General features: G+C 44.8%; 1 protein-coding gene across 4 annotated transcripts in view; it reads right to left on the minus strand.

Moving 5' to 3' along the window:
* LOC137346877 (integrin alpha-E-like) overlaps nucleotides 1-14,365 on the minus strand; it is a 397,091-nt gene that overhangs the window by 85,971 nt on the left and 296,755 nt on the right. For all 4 annotated transcript variants that reach the window (XM_068010834.1, XM_068010835.1, XM_068010833.1 and 1 more), the window contains one exon: nucleotides 11,783-11,887. In XM_068010834.1, the coding sequence (XP_067866935.1) occupies nucleotides 11,783-11,887 (105 nt within the window). The remainder of the gene's footprint in view (nucleotides 1-11,782; nucleotides 11,888-14,365) is intronic.

Genomic DNA, 14,365 nt, shown 5'->3' on the forward strand with positions numbered 1-14,365 from the left:
TCCAACGAAAACAACCCCAAGTCCCTCAGCCTTTCCTGGTAAGACCTTCCCTCCATACCAGGCAACATCCAAGTAAATCTCCTCTGCACCCTTTCCAAAGCTTCCACATCCTTCCTATAATGCGGTGACCAGAACTGCACGCAATACTCAAGGTGCGGCCTCACCAGAGTTTTGTACAGCTGCATCATGACCTCGTGGCTCCGAAACTCGATCCCCCTACTAATAAAAGCTAACACACCATATGCCTTCTTAACAGCCCTATTAACCTGGGTAGCAACTTTCAGGGATTTATGTACCTGGACACCAAGATCTCTCTGTTCATCTACACTACCAAGAATCTTCCCATTAGCCCAGTACTCTGCATTGCTGTTACTCCTTCCAAAGCGAATCACCTCACACTTCTCCGCATTAAACTCCATTTGCCATCTCTCAGCCCAGCTCTGCAGCCTATCTATGTCCCTCTGTACCCTACAACACCCTTCGACACTATCCACAACTCCACCGACCTTCGTGTCATCCGCAAATTTACTAATCCACCCTTCTACACCCTCATCCAGGTCATTTATAAAAATGACAAACAGCAGTGGCCCCAAAACAGAACCTTGCGGTACACCACTAGTAACTAAACTCCAGGATGAACATTTGCCATCAACCACCACCCTCTGTCTTCTTTCAGCTAGCCAATTTCTGATCCAAAGCTCCAAATCACCTTCAACCCCATACTTCCGTATTTTCTGCAATAGCCTACCGTGGGGAACCTTATCAAATGCCTTACTGAAATCCATATACACCACATCCACTGCTTTACCCTCATCCACCTGTTTGGTCACCTTCTCGAAAAACTCAATAAGGTTTGTGAGGCACGACCTACCTTTCACAAAACTGTGCTGACTATCGCTAATGAACTTATTCTTTTCAAGATGATTATAAATCCTATCTCTTATAACCTTTTCCAACATTTTACCCACAACCGAAGTAAGGCTCACAGGTCTATAATTACCAGGGCTGTCTCTACTCCCCTTCTTGAACAAGGGGACAACATTTGCTATCCTCCAGTCTTCCGGCACTATTCCTGTCGACAATGACGACATAAAGATCAACAACAACGGCTCTGCAATCTCCTCCCTGGCTTCCCAGAGAATCCGAGGATAAATCCCATCTGGCCCAGGGGACTTATCTATTTTCACACTTTCCAAAATTGCTAACACCTCCTCCTTGTGAATCTCAATCCCATCTAGCCTAGTAGGCTGTATCTCAGTAATCTCCTCGACAACATTTTCTTTCTCTACTGTAAATACTGACGAAAAATATTCATTTAACGCTTCCCCTATCTCCTCTGATTCCACACACAACTTCCCACTACTATCCTTGATTGGCCCTGTTCTAACTCTAGTCATTCTTTTATTCCTGATATACCAATAGAAAGCCTTAGGGTTTTCTTTGATCCTATCCGCCAATGACTTCTCGTGTCCTCTCCTTGCTCTTCTTAGCTCTCCCTTTAGATCCTTCCTGGCTAGCTTGTAACTCTCAAGCGCCCTAACTGAGTCTTCACGTCTCATCCTAACATAAGCCGCCTTCTTCCTCTTGACAAGCGCTTCAACTTCTTTAGTAAACCACGGCTCCCTCGCTCGACAACTTCCTCCCTGCCTGACAGGTACATACTTATCAAGGACACGCATTAGCTGCTCCTTGAATAAGCTCCACATTTCGTTTGTGCCCATCCCCTGCAGTTTCCTTCCCCATCCTACACATCCTAAATCTTGCCTAATCGCGTCATAATTTCCTTTCCCCCAGCTATAATTCTTGCCCTGCGGTATATACCTGTCCCTGCCCATCGCTAAGGTAAACCTAACCGAATTGTGATCACTATCGCCAAAGTGCTCACCTACATCTAAATCTAACACCTGGCCGGGTTCATTACCCAGTACCAAATCCAATGTGGCATCGCCCCTGGTTGGCCTGTCCACATACTGTGTCAGAAAACCCTCCTGCACACACTGGACAAAAACAGACCCATCTAAAGTACTCGAACTATAGTATTTCCAGTCAATATTTGGAAAGTTAAAGTCCCCCATAACCACTACCCTGTTACTCTCGCTCCTGTCGAGAATCATCTTCGCTATCCTTTCCTCTACATCTCTGGAACTATTCGGAGGTCTATAGAAAACTCCCAACAGGGTGACCTCTCCTCTCCTGTTTCTCACCTCGGCCCATACTACCTCAGTAGATGAGTCCTCAAACGTCCTTTCTGCCGCTGTAATACTTTCCTTGATTAACAATGCCACACCCCCCCCTCTTTTACCCTCTTCTCTGTTCTTACTGAAACATCTAAATCCCGGAACCTGCAACATCCATTCCTGCCCCTGCTCTACCCATGTCTCCGAAATGGTCACAACATCAGGATCCCAGGTACCAACCCATGCTGCAAGCTCACCCACCTTATTCCGGATGCTCCTGGCGTTGAAGTAGACACACTTTAAACCAAGTTCTTGCTTGCCAGTGCCCTCTTGCGTCCCTGTAACCTTATCCCCTACCTCACTACTCTCAACTGCCTGTACACTGGAACTACAATTTAGGTTCCCATTCCCCTGCTGATTTAGTTTAAACCCCCCCGAAGAGCACTAACAAATCTCCCCCCCAGGATATTGGTACCCCTCTGGTTCAGGTGAAGACCATCCTGTTTGTAGAGGTCCCACCTACCCCAGAAAGAGCCCCAATTATCCAGGAAACCAAAACCCTCCCTCCTACACCATCCCTGCAGCCACGTGTTCAACTCCTCTCTCTCCCTATTCCTCTCTTCGCTAGCACGTGGCACGGGCAACAACCCAGAGATAACAACTCTGGTTGTTCTCGCTCTAAGCTTCCACCCTAGCTCCCTGAATTTCTGCCTTAAATCCCTATCTCTCTTCCTACCTATGTCGTTGGTGCCTATGTGGACCACGACTTGGGGGTGCTCCCCCTCCCCCTTAAGGATCCCAAAAACACGATCAGAGACATCACGTACCCTGGCACCTGGGAGGCAACAGACCAACCGTGAGTCTCTCTCGTTCCCACAGAACCTCCTATCTGTTCCCCTAACTATGGAGTCCCCAATGACTAATGCTCTGCTCCTCTTCCCCTTTCCCTTCTGAGCAACAGGGACAGACTCTGTGCCAGAGACCTGCACCCCATTGCTTACCCCTGGTAAGTCGTCCCCCGCAACAGTATCCAAAACGGTATACCTGTTGTTGAGGGAAACGGCCACACGGGATCCCTGCACAGGGGATCACCCGTCTGTCTCCTCTGTTCTAAGGAAAACAACCCTAGCCAATCCAATCTTTCCTCATAGCTGCAATTTTCAAGCCCGGGCAACATTTTTGTAAATCTCCTCTGTACTCTTTCCAGAGCAATTATGTCCTTTCTGTAATGTGGTGACCAGAACTGTACGCAATACTCCAACTGTGGCTTAACCAGCGTTTTATACAGTTCCAGCATTACATTCCCTGCTTTTGTATTCTACACCTCGGCCAATAAAGGAAAGCATTCCATATGCCTTCTTCACCATTTTATCTACCTGTCCTGCCATCTTCAAGGACCTGTGGACATGCACTCCAAGGTCTCTCACTTCTTCTACCCCTCTCAATTTCCTCCTGTTTATTGTGTATTCCCTTGCTTTGTATGCCCTCTCCAAATGCATTACCTCACACTTCTCCAGATTGAATTCCATATGCCACTTTTCTGCCCACTCAACCAAACCATAGATATAATTCTGGAGTCTACAGTTATCCTCTTCACCATCAACTACATGGTGAATTTCTGTCTCTTCTGCAAATTTCCCAATCATGCCTCCCACATTTAAGTCCAAACCATTAATATATGCCACAAACAGCAAGGGACCCAACACTGAGCTCTGTGGAATGCCACTGGAAACAGCTTTCCATTTGCAAAAACATCTGTCAACCATTACCCTTTGTTTCCTGTCACTGACCCAATTTTGGATCCAACTCGCCACATTCCCATGTATCCCATGGGCTTTTATTTTTCTGACCAGTCTGCCATGTGGGACCTTGTCAAATGCCTTACCAAAATCCATGTAGTCCACATCCACTGCACTACCCTCATCAATCCTCCTTGTTACATCCTCAAAAAATTCAATTAAGTTACTAAGACACGACCTTCCCTTAACAAATTCAAGCTGACTATCCCTCATTAATATGTGCCTTTCAAAGTGCCAGTTTATCCTATCTCTCAGATTTGATTCAATAATTTTCCCACCACTGAGGTCAGACTGACCGGCCTGTATTTATTTATATCCCTCGCACCCTTTTTAAACAATGGTACAACGTTCACAGACCTCCAATCCTCTACCTCGCCTGTGTCTCGTGAGGATTTGAAGATGATCTGCAGAGCATCTGCTATTTCCTCCCTGGCTACCTTTAACAACCTGGGATGCAATCCATCCGGCCCTAGTTACTTATCAGCTTTCAAGGATGTCAGACCCTCCAGTACTTCCTCTCACAATATGCTTATCAAATCTAATATTTCACACTCCTCTTTAACTACAATGTCTGCATCATCACTCTCCTATGGATCTGACATAAAGATGTCCTCAAAGGGCCCAGAAAAACCCAGCCACTGAGTTTGATCTTCTTGACTTCGTGCATAAATATTCTTACAGCTTTTTCAAAAAAAATTTACTCATTTGTTCTCAGTCTCTGTGCAATGACAGAGATATCAGTTCAGGGCTAAGAGTGAGATTGAGGAGGGAAGGAATTTGGTACTGGCTTTTGACCAGTTTCTGCAGTAAATGTTAAAAAGGATCCAAATTGCTGACTGATATTGTAGGCCCCATTTTATTCTGGTGATGGGGATCCAGACAGCAGGCTGGAAGGCGGGCGGCAGTGGTGGGGTGGGGGAGAACCTGCCTCAGCCCTCCAAAGGACCCTAATTGCAAACTCATGGCAGGCAACCAATTAATTGGTTCTTTAAGGGACGAGCTCCCACCTCCAGAGCTGCTGGCCAATTGGAGGGCGGGCAGCCCTGCAGTACTGGCAGCGCCACTGGGAGCACTGGCCACTGCCAGTACCAAAAAGAGAGGAGAAATGTGATGAAGACCCCGGAAAGATAATTGGGGTTGGGGTCGCCGGGGCCCTGCATCCCAGGAACCAACCTAGTGAACCTTCACTGAACTGCCTCCAATGCAAGTATATCCCCCCTAAAATAAGGAGGTCAAAACTGTGCAGTACTCTAGGGGCCGGATCTTGTTTTCATCCCGACGGTGGGTTTCGCTGTGGGGTGGGGATGTGGAGAATTGGGCCTGAATAACCCATCACCGAACCCGATGCCAGGATTCGCAGTTCCAATTCTCCCAGGGGCGGGATAGGTCGATGACGACCTTCCCACCCAGAGGCCAATTGAGGCCCTTATATGTCCTATGACAGCCAATTAACGGCCTCTTCCTGCCGCCACTGGAATCTTACCAGTGGCTGGGGGCATCCGCTGTGTGGCGAGAATGCCTTATAAAATGAGGTGCCCTCTCTGCAGGCTTGAAGGGAGGGGGTCCCTCCTTCATGGGCAATTTGTGCCCACAGAGGACCTCCCCTCCAGGAACCACTGTACCCCCTGGGACCCCCCTCCCCCTGGACTGAACGCCCACCCACCACCTCCTCTCGCCGGGGTCTTCTGGGCCAGCCCTGGTGACCCTGCCTCACCTACCTCTTCTCCTGGGTTCCACTGCTGGGCGTGGGCCTGAGCCCTCTGCAGTACCGGCAGTGGCCACCGCTACTGGTGGCAATGCCGATACTGCAGAGCTGCTGGCCCTGTGATTGGCTGGCAGTTCTTGGGGGCGGGATCCCCATCACTATAAAGTCTTTAAAAGGCCAAGGATCCCGCCTCCTTAAACGTTGACCCCGAAAGACTGGTGTATTGCTCCAGGGGTCTGAAAAAATGCAGAGGCGGGGTTCCCCTGACTTTTCGGCCTGGCGTCAGAAGCCCTGCCTCCTTCACACAATCTGGCCCTTGGTGTGATCTCACCAATGCCCTGTACAGTTGTAGCAAGACTTCCCTACTTTTATACTACATTCCCCCCTTTTTCCTTTCCATTTGCCTTCATATGAACATATGAACTAGGAGCAGGAGTAGGCCACTTGTCCCTCGAGCCTGCTCTGCCATTATATAAGACCATGGCTGATCTGTTTGATGACACAACTCCACTTTCCTGCCTACCCCCCAAAACCCTCTGACTCCGTTGTTTGTCAAAAATCTGTCTACCTCTGCCTTAAAAATATTAAATGACCCTGCCTCCACCGCTCTCCGGGAGGAAGAGAGTTCCATAGCCTCCCGAGACCCCTTATTTTTAAACTGTGCTTCCTAGTTTTAGTCTCTCCCAAAAGGGGAAACTGCTTTCAACATCCATCCTTGTCAAGTCCCCACAGGATCTTATATGTTTCAATAAGACCACCTCTCATCCTTCTAAACTCCAATGTATACAGACCCAACCTTTCCTCATAAGATAACCCTTTCATCGCAGGAATCAGTCGAGTGAACCTTCTCTGAACTGCTTCCAAAGCAATTATATCCTTTCTTAAGTAAGGAGACCAAAACTGTACACAATACTCTAGATGTGGTCTTACCAATGCCCTGTACAACTGCAGTAGAACATTTCTATTTTTATATTCCATACCCCTTGCATTTGCCTTGTCAATCACTTGATGTACCTGCATACTAACTTTTTGTGTTTTGTGTACTAGATCCCTCTGCATCTCTGAGCTCTGCAATCTCTCACCATTTAGATAATATGCTTTTTTTAAATTCTCCCGGCCAAAATGGACAAGTTCACACTTTCCCTCATTATACTCCATCTGCCAAATCTTTGGCCACTCACTTAACCTATCTATATCCCTTTGTAGACTTCTTATGTCCTCTTCACAACTTACTTTCCTACCTGAAATAAAAACAAGAAATGCTGGAACCACTCAGCAGGTCTGGCAGCATCTGTGAAAAGAGAAGCAGAGTTAACGTTTCGGAAGAAGGGTCACTGACCCGAAACGTTAACTCTGCTTCTCTTTTCACAGATGCTGCCAGACCTGCTGAGTGGTTCCAGCATTTCTTGTTTTTATTTCAGATTTCCAGCATCCGCAGTATTTTGCTTTTAGTCTCCTACCTGTCTTTGTGTCATCAGCAAATTTAGCAACCATACATTCTGTCCCATCCAAGTCATTGGTATAGATTGTAAATAGTTGAGGCCCCAGCACTGATCCCTGTGGCACTCCACTAGTTACAGCTTGCCAACCTGAAAACAACCCATTTATGCCTACTCGCTGTTTCCTATTAGCTAACCAATCCGCTATCCATGCTAATATGTTACCCCCTATACCATGAGCTCTTATTTCATTTAGTAACAATTGATGTGGCACTTTATCAAATACCTTCTGGAAATCCAAGTGCACCACATCTACAGGTTCCCCTTTATCCACGTTGCTTGTCACTTCCTCAAAGAACTCTAATAAATTAGTTAAACATGATTTCCCTTTCACAAGACCATGTTGACTCTGCCTGATTGCATTGATACTTTCCAATTAGAAAATAGGAGCAGGAGTAGGCCATTTGGCCCATCAAGCCTGCTCCAACATTCATTATGATCATGGCTGATCATCCAACTCAATGACCTGCTGTAACCTCCTTAATAATAGATTCAAGCATTTTCACTATGACAGATGTTAAGCTAATTGGCCTGTAGTTCCCTGCTTTCTGTCTTCTTCCTTTCTTGAATAGCGGAGTTACATTTGCTATCTTCCAATCTGAAGGGGCCTTTCCAGAATCTAGGGAATTTTGGAAAATTAAAACCAATGCATCCACTATTTCAGTAGCCACTTCTTTTAAGACCCCAGGATGAAGTCCATCAGGACCTGGGGACTTGTCAGATTTTAGTTCTAATAATTTTCTCGGTACCTTTTCCCTGGTGATTTTAATTTTTAAAAATTCTTTCATGGGGATGGCATGCGGTGGATCCAGAGGCACATGTAGGCTAGACCAGGTAAGGATGGCAGATTTCCTTCCTAAAGGACATTAGTGAACCTGATCGGTATTTACGACAATTGACGATAGCTTCCTGGCACCATTACTGAGACTAGCTTTCAATTCCATATTTTTCCAATTGTTTTAAGTTCCTCCCTCCCTTTCAACTCTTGATTCACAATTATTTCTGGGATGTTATTTGTATCCTCTACAGTGAAGACAGATACAAAAAAATCTGTTCAATTCCTCTGCCATTTCCTTATTTTCCATTACTAATTCCCTATCTCACTTTCCAGAGAACCAACACTCACTTTACTTACTCTTTTCCTTTTTAAATAGAAACTCTTACTATCCGTTTTTACATTTCTAGCTAGCTTTCTCTCACTCTAATTTCTCTCTCATTATTCTTTTAGTCATTCTTTGCTGTTTTTTAATATTCTGTCCAATTTTCTGACCTGCCACTACTCTTCGCTGAATTGTACGCTTTTTCTTTCGATTTGATACTATCTTTAACTTCCTTCGTTAGCCATGGATGGTGCGTCCTTCCCCTAGTCATTCTTTCTCACTGGAATGTATCTTTGCTGAGTGTTATGGAATATCTCCTTGAATATCTGCCACTGCATTTCTAATGACCTATCGCTTAGTCTAATTTAATAAAAGCAAAATCGCTTAATCTAATTTCCCAGTTTAGCCACCTGTGTCCTTAAACCCTCGTAATTACCCTTACTTAAGTATAAAACACTAGTCTTAGATCCACTCTTCTCACCCTCAAACTAAATGTGAAATTCAATCATGTCGTGATCACTGCTACCTAGGGGCACCTTTACCATGAGGTCATTAATTAATCATATCGTGTTACACATCATCAGACCTAGGGTAGCCTGCTCTCCGGTTGGCTCTAGAACGTGCTGCTCGAAGAAACTGTCCCGAAAACAGTCCATAAATTCATCTTCCAGGCTACCTTTGCCAATATGATTCGTCCAATCTATATGTAGATTAAAATCACCCATGATTATCGTGATACCTTTCGCACAAGCCCCCATTATTTCTTCCTGTATAGCCCATCCTGCAGTGTAGTTACTGTTTGGGGGCCTATAAACTACTCCCACAAGTGAATTCCTATCTTTACTATTTCTTATCTCTACCCAAACTGATTCTACATCTTGATTTTTAGAACTAAGGTCACCTCTCTCTATTGTACTAATGTCATCCTTCATTAAAACAGCTACCTCTCCAGTTTCTACCCTTTTCTTGTTTCCTGTCCTTCCGAAATGTCACATACCCTTGAATATTCAGGTCCCAGTCTTTGTCATCTGCAGCCATGTCTCTGTAATGTCTCTTCCTAATTACTTGCTTACCTGCATATTAACTTTTTGCATTTCATGTACAGGGACAACTAGATCCCTCTGTACCGCTGAATTCGGTAGTCTCTCTCCATTTAAATAATATTTTGCTTTTCTGTTCTTTCTACCAAAGTGAATAACCTCACATTTTCCCACATTATACTCCATCTGCCAAATTTTTACTCACTCACTTAACCTGTCTATATCCCTTTACAGACACTTTGGGCTTGATTTTCAAACGTCCGTGGAGACGAGGTCAGGTGCAGGCGTGCTTTGAAAATAGCGCTCCCGATGGCATGTCAGTCTTCCGAAGCCTCCAGAACACTCTGCTATTTACAAAGCTAGGGTAATGGGATGGGAACCCTCAATCCACCTGCCTGCAATTAATGGCCTTGAAGCTCCTTGAAGAGCTTTTTAACAGGTTGGGGAGGACCAGAAGGAGATGTTCAAAGTGGAGACTGGGAAAAGCAAACGGTCTGGTGCGCAGCTGTAGGGAGCAATGCAGGGAGCCATTGTGTGATGTGGCCGATGAATCAAAGCAATGGAAAAATAGTGTGATTCAAACTGAGCAGATCAAGTACTTTCCGATCAACTGTTTGGCCACTTGTTTGCACAGTGACACTGCTGACCCTCTGATCTCCTGCCTGCCCAATTTTGCAAGACAACGGCAAGCCCTGTCATGGCTGCAGTCTGGAGCTGGTTCCCGTCTCCATGCAGTAACTGGCATCACTAATTGGGCACTGAGCTCACCTCCAGCCAAATTAGTGGCTTTCCATTTCAAACTAGCATCGCCTCAGCAACACAGACATGGTGCAGGGTTGGGACCTGGAAATGATCCAGTTGTCAGGTTCCCAACCCTGGATTGAAAATCACGCTCTTTATGTCCCTCTTCACAACTTGCTTTCCCACTTATCTTTGTATCATCAGAAAATCTTCATCCAAGTCATTAATATAGATTGTAAATAGTTGAGGCCAGAGCATTGATCGCTTTGGAACCCTACTGATTACAGTTTGCCAACCTGAAAATGACCCATTTATTCTGATTCGCTGTATTCTGTTAGTTAGCCAATCCTCTAATATATTACCCCCAACACTATGAGCTTTTATCTTCTGCAGTTACCTTTTAGTTGGCACTTATTGAATGCCTTTTGGAAATCCAAATACACTACATCTACTGATTCCCCTTTATTCACCCTGCTCATTACATCCGCAAAGAACTCTAATAAGTTTGTTAAACGTGATTTCCCTTTCATAGAGTCATAGAGTGATACAGCACTGAACAGGCCCTTTGGCCCACCAAGTCTGTGCTGACCATCAACCACCCATTTATACTAATCTACATTAATCCCATATTCCCTACCACATCAAACCTGCTTGATTATATTACAATTTTCCAAATATCCTGCTGGTACTTCCTTATTAATGGATTCCTGCATTTTCCCAATGATAAATGTTAGGCCAACTGGCCTATAGTTTCCTACTTTCTGTCTCCTTCCTTTCTTGAATAGGACCGTTACAGTTGCAGTTTTCCAATCTGATGGGACATTTCGAGAACCTAGGGAATTTTCAAAGATTACAACCAATACATCCACTATCTTTGCAGTCACTTCTTTTAAGAGCCTAGGGTGCAGGCAATCAGGGCCAGGGGACTTGTCAGCCTTAGTCCCATTAGTTTGGTTCATACTTTTTCTCTATTAATACTGATTATTTTAAGTTCCTCCTCCCTTTTGCCCACTGATTTTCTACTATTACTGGGTAGCTTTTAGTGTCTTCTAACATGAAGACAGATACAAAATATTTGTTCAAAGTGTGTGCCATTTCCTTGTTTCCCATTAATTCCCAGGTCTCATCCTCTAAGGAACCCACATTTACTTTAGCGACTCTCTCCTTTTTCTCTCAATTCTCTGTTCCTCCGACTCTGTCCCCTTCTGCCTCTCCCTTCTCTTCACCCCATCATTGATGGCCTGTCTTGCACTGTCAAAGCCCTAAAATCCATAATTCCCTTCCTGAACTCCTCTGACTCTCCATCTCTCTCTAACTTTCTTTAAAACCCTTCTTAAAACCCACCCATTCATCCAAGCTATTTTTCAGCTATCTATTTCTGATTATGCCAGTGTGAAGCACCACGGGACTTTTTTCATCCTTAAAGTCGTTATATAAATGCAAGTTATGGTTGTTGTTTGTACATATCTGTGTATACATCTGTGTGTGCACATCTGCATGCGTGCATGTCGGAAAGGGTGTATGTGTATATTTGGAGAGGAGGGCTTTCTATGTACATGTGTACATATGTGATTGTTGGACTGACACAAACATGTGTATGTACGTGATGACCGGACTGTCTCGTACATGTGTGTCTGCATGTTCTTGTTTTAAGTGGACAGAAACAAATGTCTGGTGTTTATTTAAAATGTGAAAGTACACGCAACGAATTCACTACTTACTTGTGAAGTCCTCTTGAACACTGGGTGGGAAATCTCACAGCTTAAGAATGAGAAGGAAGATGTTGTTCCTTGATTGGTACACTTGACATCTGCAAGCAGTGAAAGCTGTAACACGGGTAACAAACAGTCAGATTAGGCACAAAAATGTGGCAAGATCAAGTGATAAAACTCAATCAGTGTTCAGAAATGCCGATTGGATTCTCTGATTTTGACTTGATAGGAAACATTTAGTGATTCATTCGGGTTTTGTGTCGCCGAGCTGTGCAGCAGGCATGATGCGCACCCAAACAACACGATCTAAAGGCCAATATTTAAAGGGCCAAAGCAGAAATGGAATTTAGAGGAACCAGGAGGTATCTCGGATTAAGTTTCAGCTGGACCCAGCTTTCTCTTCCTATGCATTTTCTCACTTTCCCATTCATCTCTCCATCACTGCCACTCACTCCACCCTTATCTAATGTGATGCATCTGCCTGATAGTCACTCCTGCTGAATATACCGCATCCAATGGATAAGTGATTGACTTTCATTCACTCACAAATCTGTTTCTTTGCCCCTCGTAGAAGGAGACAGCGCAAATGGATGGGAGAGGAAGAGGGCTGGAGGGAAAGTGTCACAAATGGCCTGGTGGTCACCATTGATCAGAAACGTAACCAGACCAGCCACATAAATACTGTGGTTACAAGAGCAGATAAAAGACTGTGAATTCTGCAGTGAGTAACTCACCTCCTGTCTCCCCAGTGCCTGTCCACCATCTGCAAGGCACAAGTCAGGAATGTAATGAAAAACTCCCCACTTGTCTGGAGGAGTGCAGCTCCAACAACTCTCAAGAAGCTCAACATCATCCAGGACAAAGTAGCCCGCTTGAATGGCACCCCGTTTACCACCTTCAACATTCACTCTCTCCACCACCACACAATAGCAGCAGTGTGTGCCATCTACAAAATGCACTGCATGAACTCACCAAGCCTCCTTCAATAGCACCTTCCCAACCCACTACCTCTATCATCTAAAAGAACAAAGCAGCAGGCACATGGGAGCACCACCACCTGCAAGTTCTCCTCCAAGTCACACATCATCCTGACTTGGAAATATATTGCTGTTCCTTCGCTGTTGCTGGGTCCAAATTCTGGAACTCCCTTCTAAACAGCACTGTGGGTTGAATAAGCTTTCTCTTTTTTAAGCTATCATTTGCAATAACAAGTACTTAGCAATAATATATGTATAAGAATAAGCTGTAGTTTGCGAATTGTCATGTGATGTGCAAGAGGGTGTATTACGTATAAGCTAAATTGTGAATGCCTGCAAAATGTAGAACTGAGGACAAATGTATCCTGTTAGGAAGGAATTGTTGCGAAATAAATGTCATGCCATGGGAAAAGAATTATGCCTCTTCAAGATGTTCAATAAGATTACAGAAATGCTTGTGATATTTAAACTCGCAAGCTGCAGCAGCAACTGCTATTGTGTGACAAATTACTGAATTGGGCATTGAGATGGGTGACTTTTGAACGGGACAGAACAGGGTCATAGGGAGCAGAAAAACAGGTTGCCTCTGCAGGAGGCTGAGTAAGAGAAAGGGAGGTGGGATAAGTGTACGTGCAGAGGGCCTTGCAGAGCAAAGTATCCTATGTGGAAAAGAGTGATTGGATCTATTGGGTCATAGGGCCAAGAAAAAAAGGCTATCAAAGAAAGGGATTGTGAGCGACCAGACACAGAGTTAGAAGACAAGAAAACAGCATCTAGCTTGTGTGGGTGGACATAAATGGTGGCAGGAGCCTAAAGCCTACCTACCTAAAGAAGCTGAACAAGAAGAAGTAGACAACCCATGCTACTATGTCCAGTAACTTAACGGGTGGTATACAATCTATTTGGAACTGTAAATTACTGCCTAGACACTGTAATGTGTTGATCTCTGATGTGTGTTAATAAAAAGATTTGCTGTTACCAATTGGTATCAAGTTCAATTCCCTTGCAATTCTGACAGCACCTACACCACAAGGACTGCCGTAGTTCAAGAAGGCAGCTCACCACCACTTTCTCATGGGAAATTACGGATGGGCAATAAATGTTGGCCTTCCTAGCAATGCCCACATCCCATGACCAAATAAAAAAAAATCCAGCTCATTGATGCAGTGGAGGATGCCTGGAGATAAGTGGCACGTCTGTATCACTCTCAATTAAAAATGGAGAGATAGGGCACTCACAAAAGCAGAGCGGATGGAGGAGTCCAACTTGAACAGTAGTGGATTGGTAGCACAGGTATTTGTAAGAGACTGGCTTCACACTTGGCTCTCAAGCAAGTCCATGCAGTCCATTTGCACCGTTATGCAGACTTTGAATGCCAACATGTCTGCTGCCTTAAATAGGATGACAGGTACCTTATCTATAACCTTACAATGTCATAGAGTCGTACAGCATAGAAACAGGCCCTACGGCCCACCACGTCCATGCCGACCATAATGCTTATCTATACTAATCCCACCTGCTTGCATTAATTCCATATCCCTCTATGTCTTGCTCATTCAAGTACCTGTCCAGATGCCTCTTAAATGTTGCTACTGTTCCTGCCTCCACCACCTCC

Source organism: Heterodontus francisci, chromosome 30 (assembly GCF_036365525.1).
Source record: "Heterodontus francisci isolate sHetFra1 chromosome 30, sHetFra1.hap1, whole genome shotgun sequence".
Lineage (NCBI taxonomy): Eukaryota > Metazoa > Chordata > Chondrichthyes > Heterodontiformes > Heterodontidae > Heterodontus > Heterodontus francisci.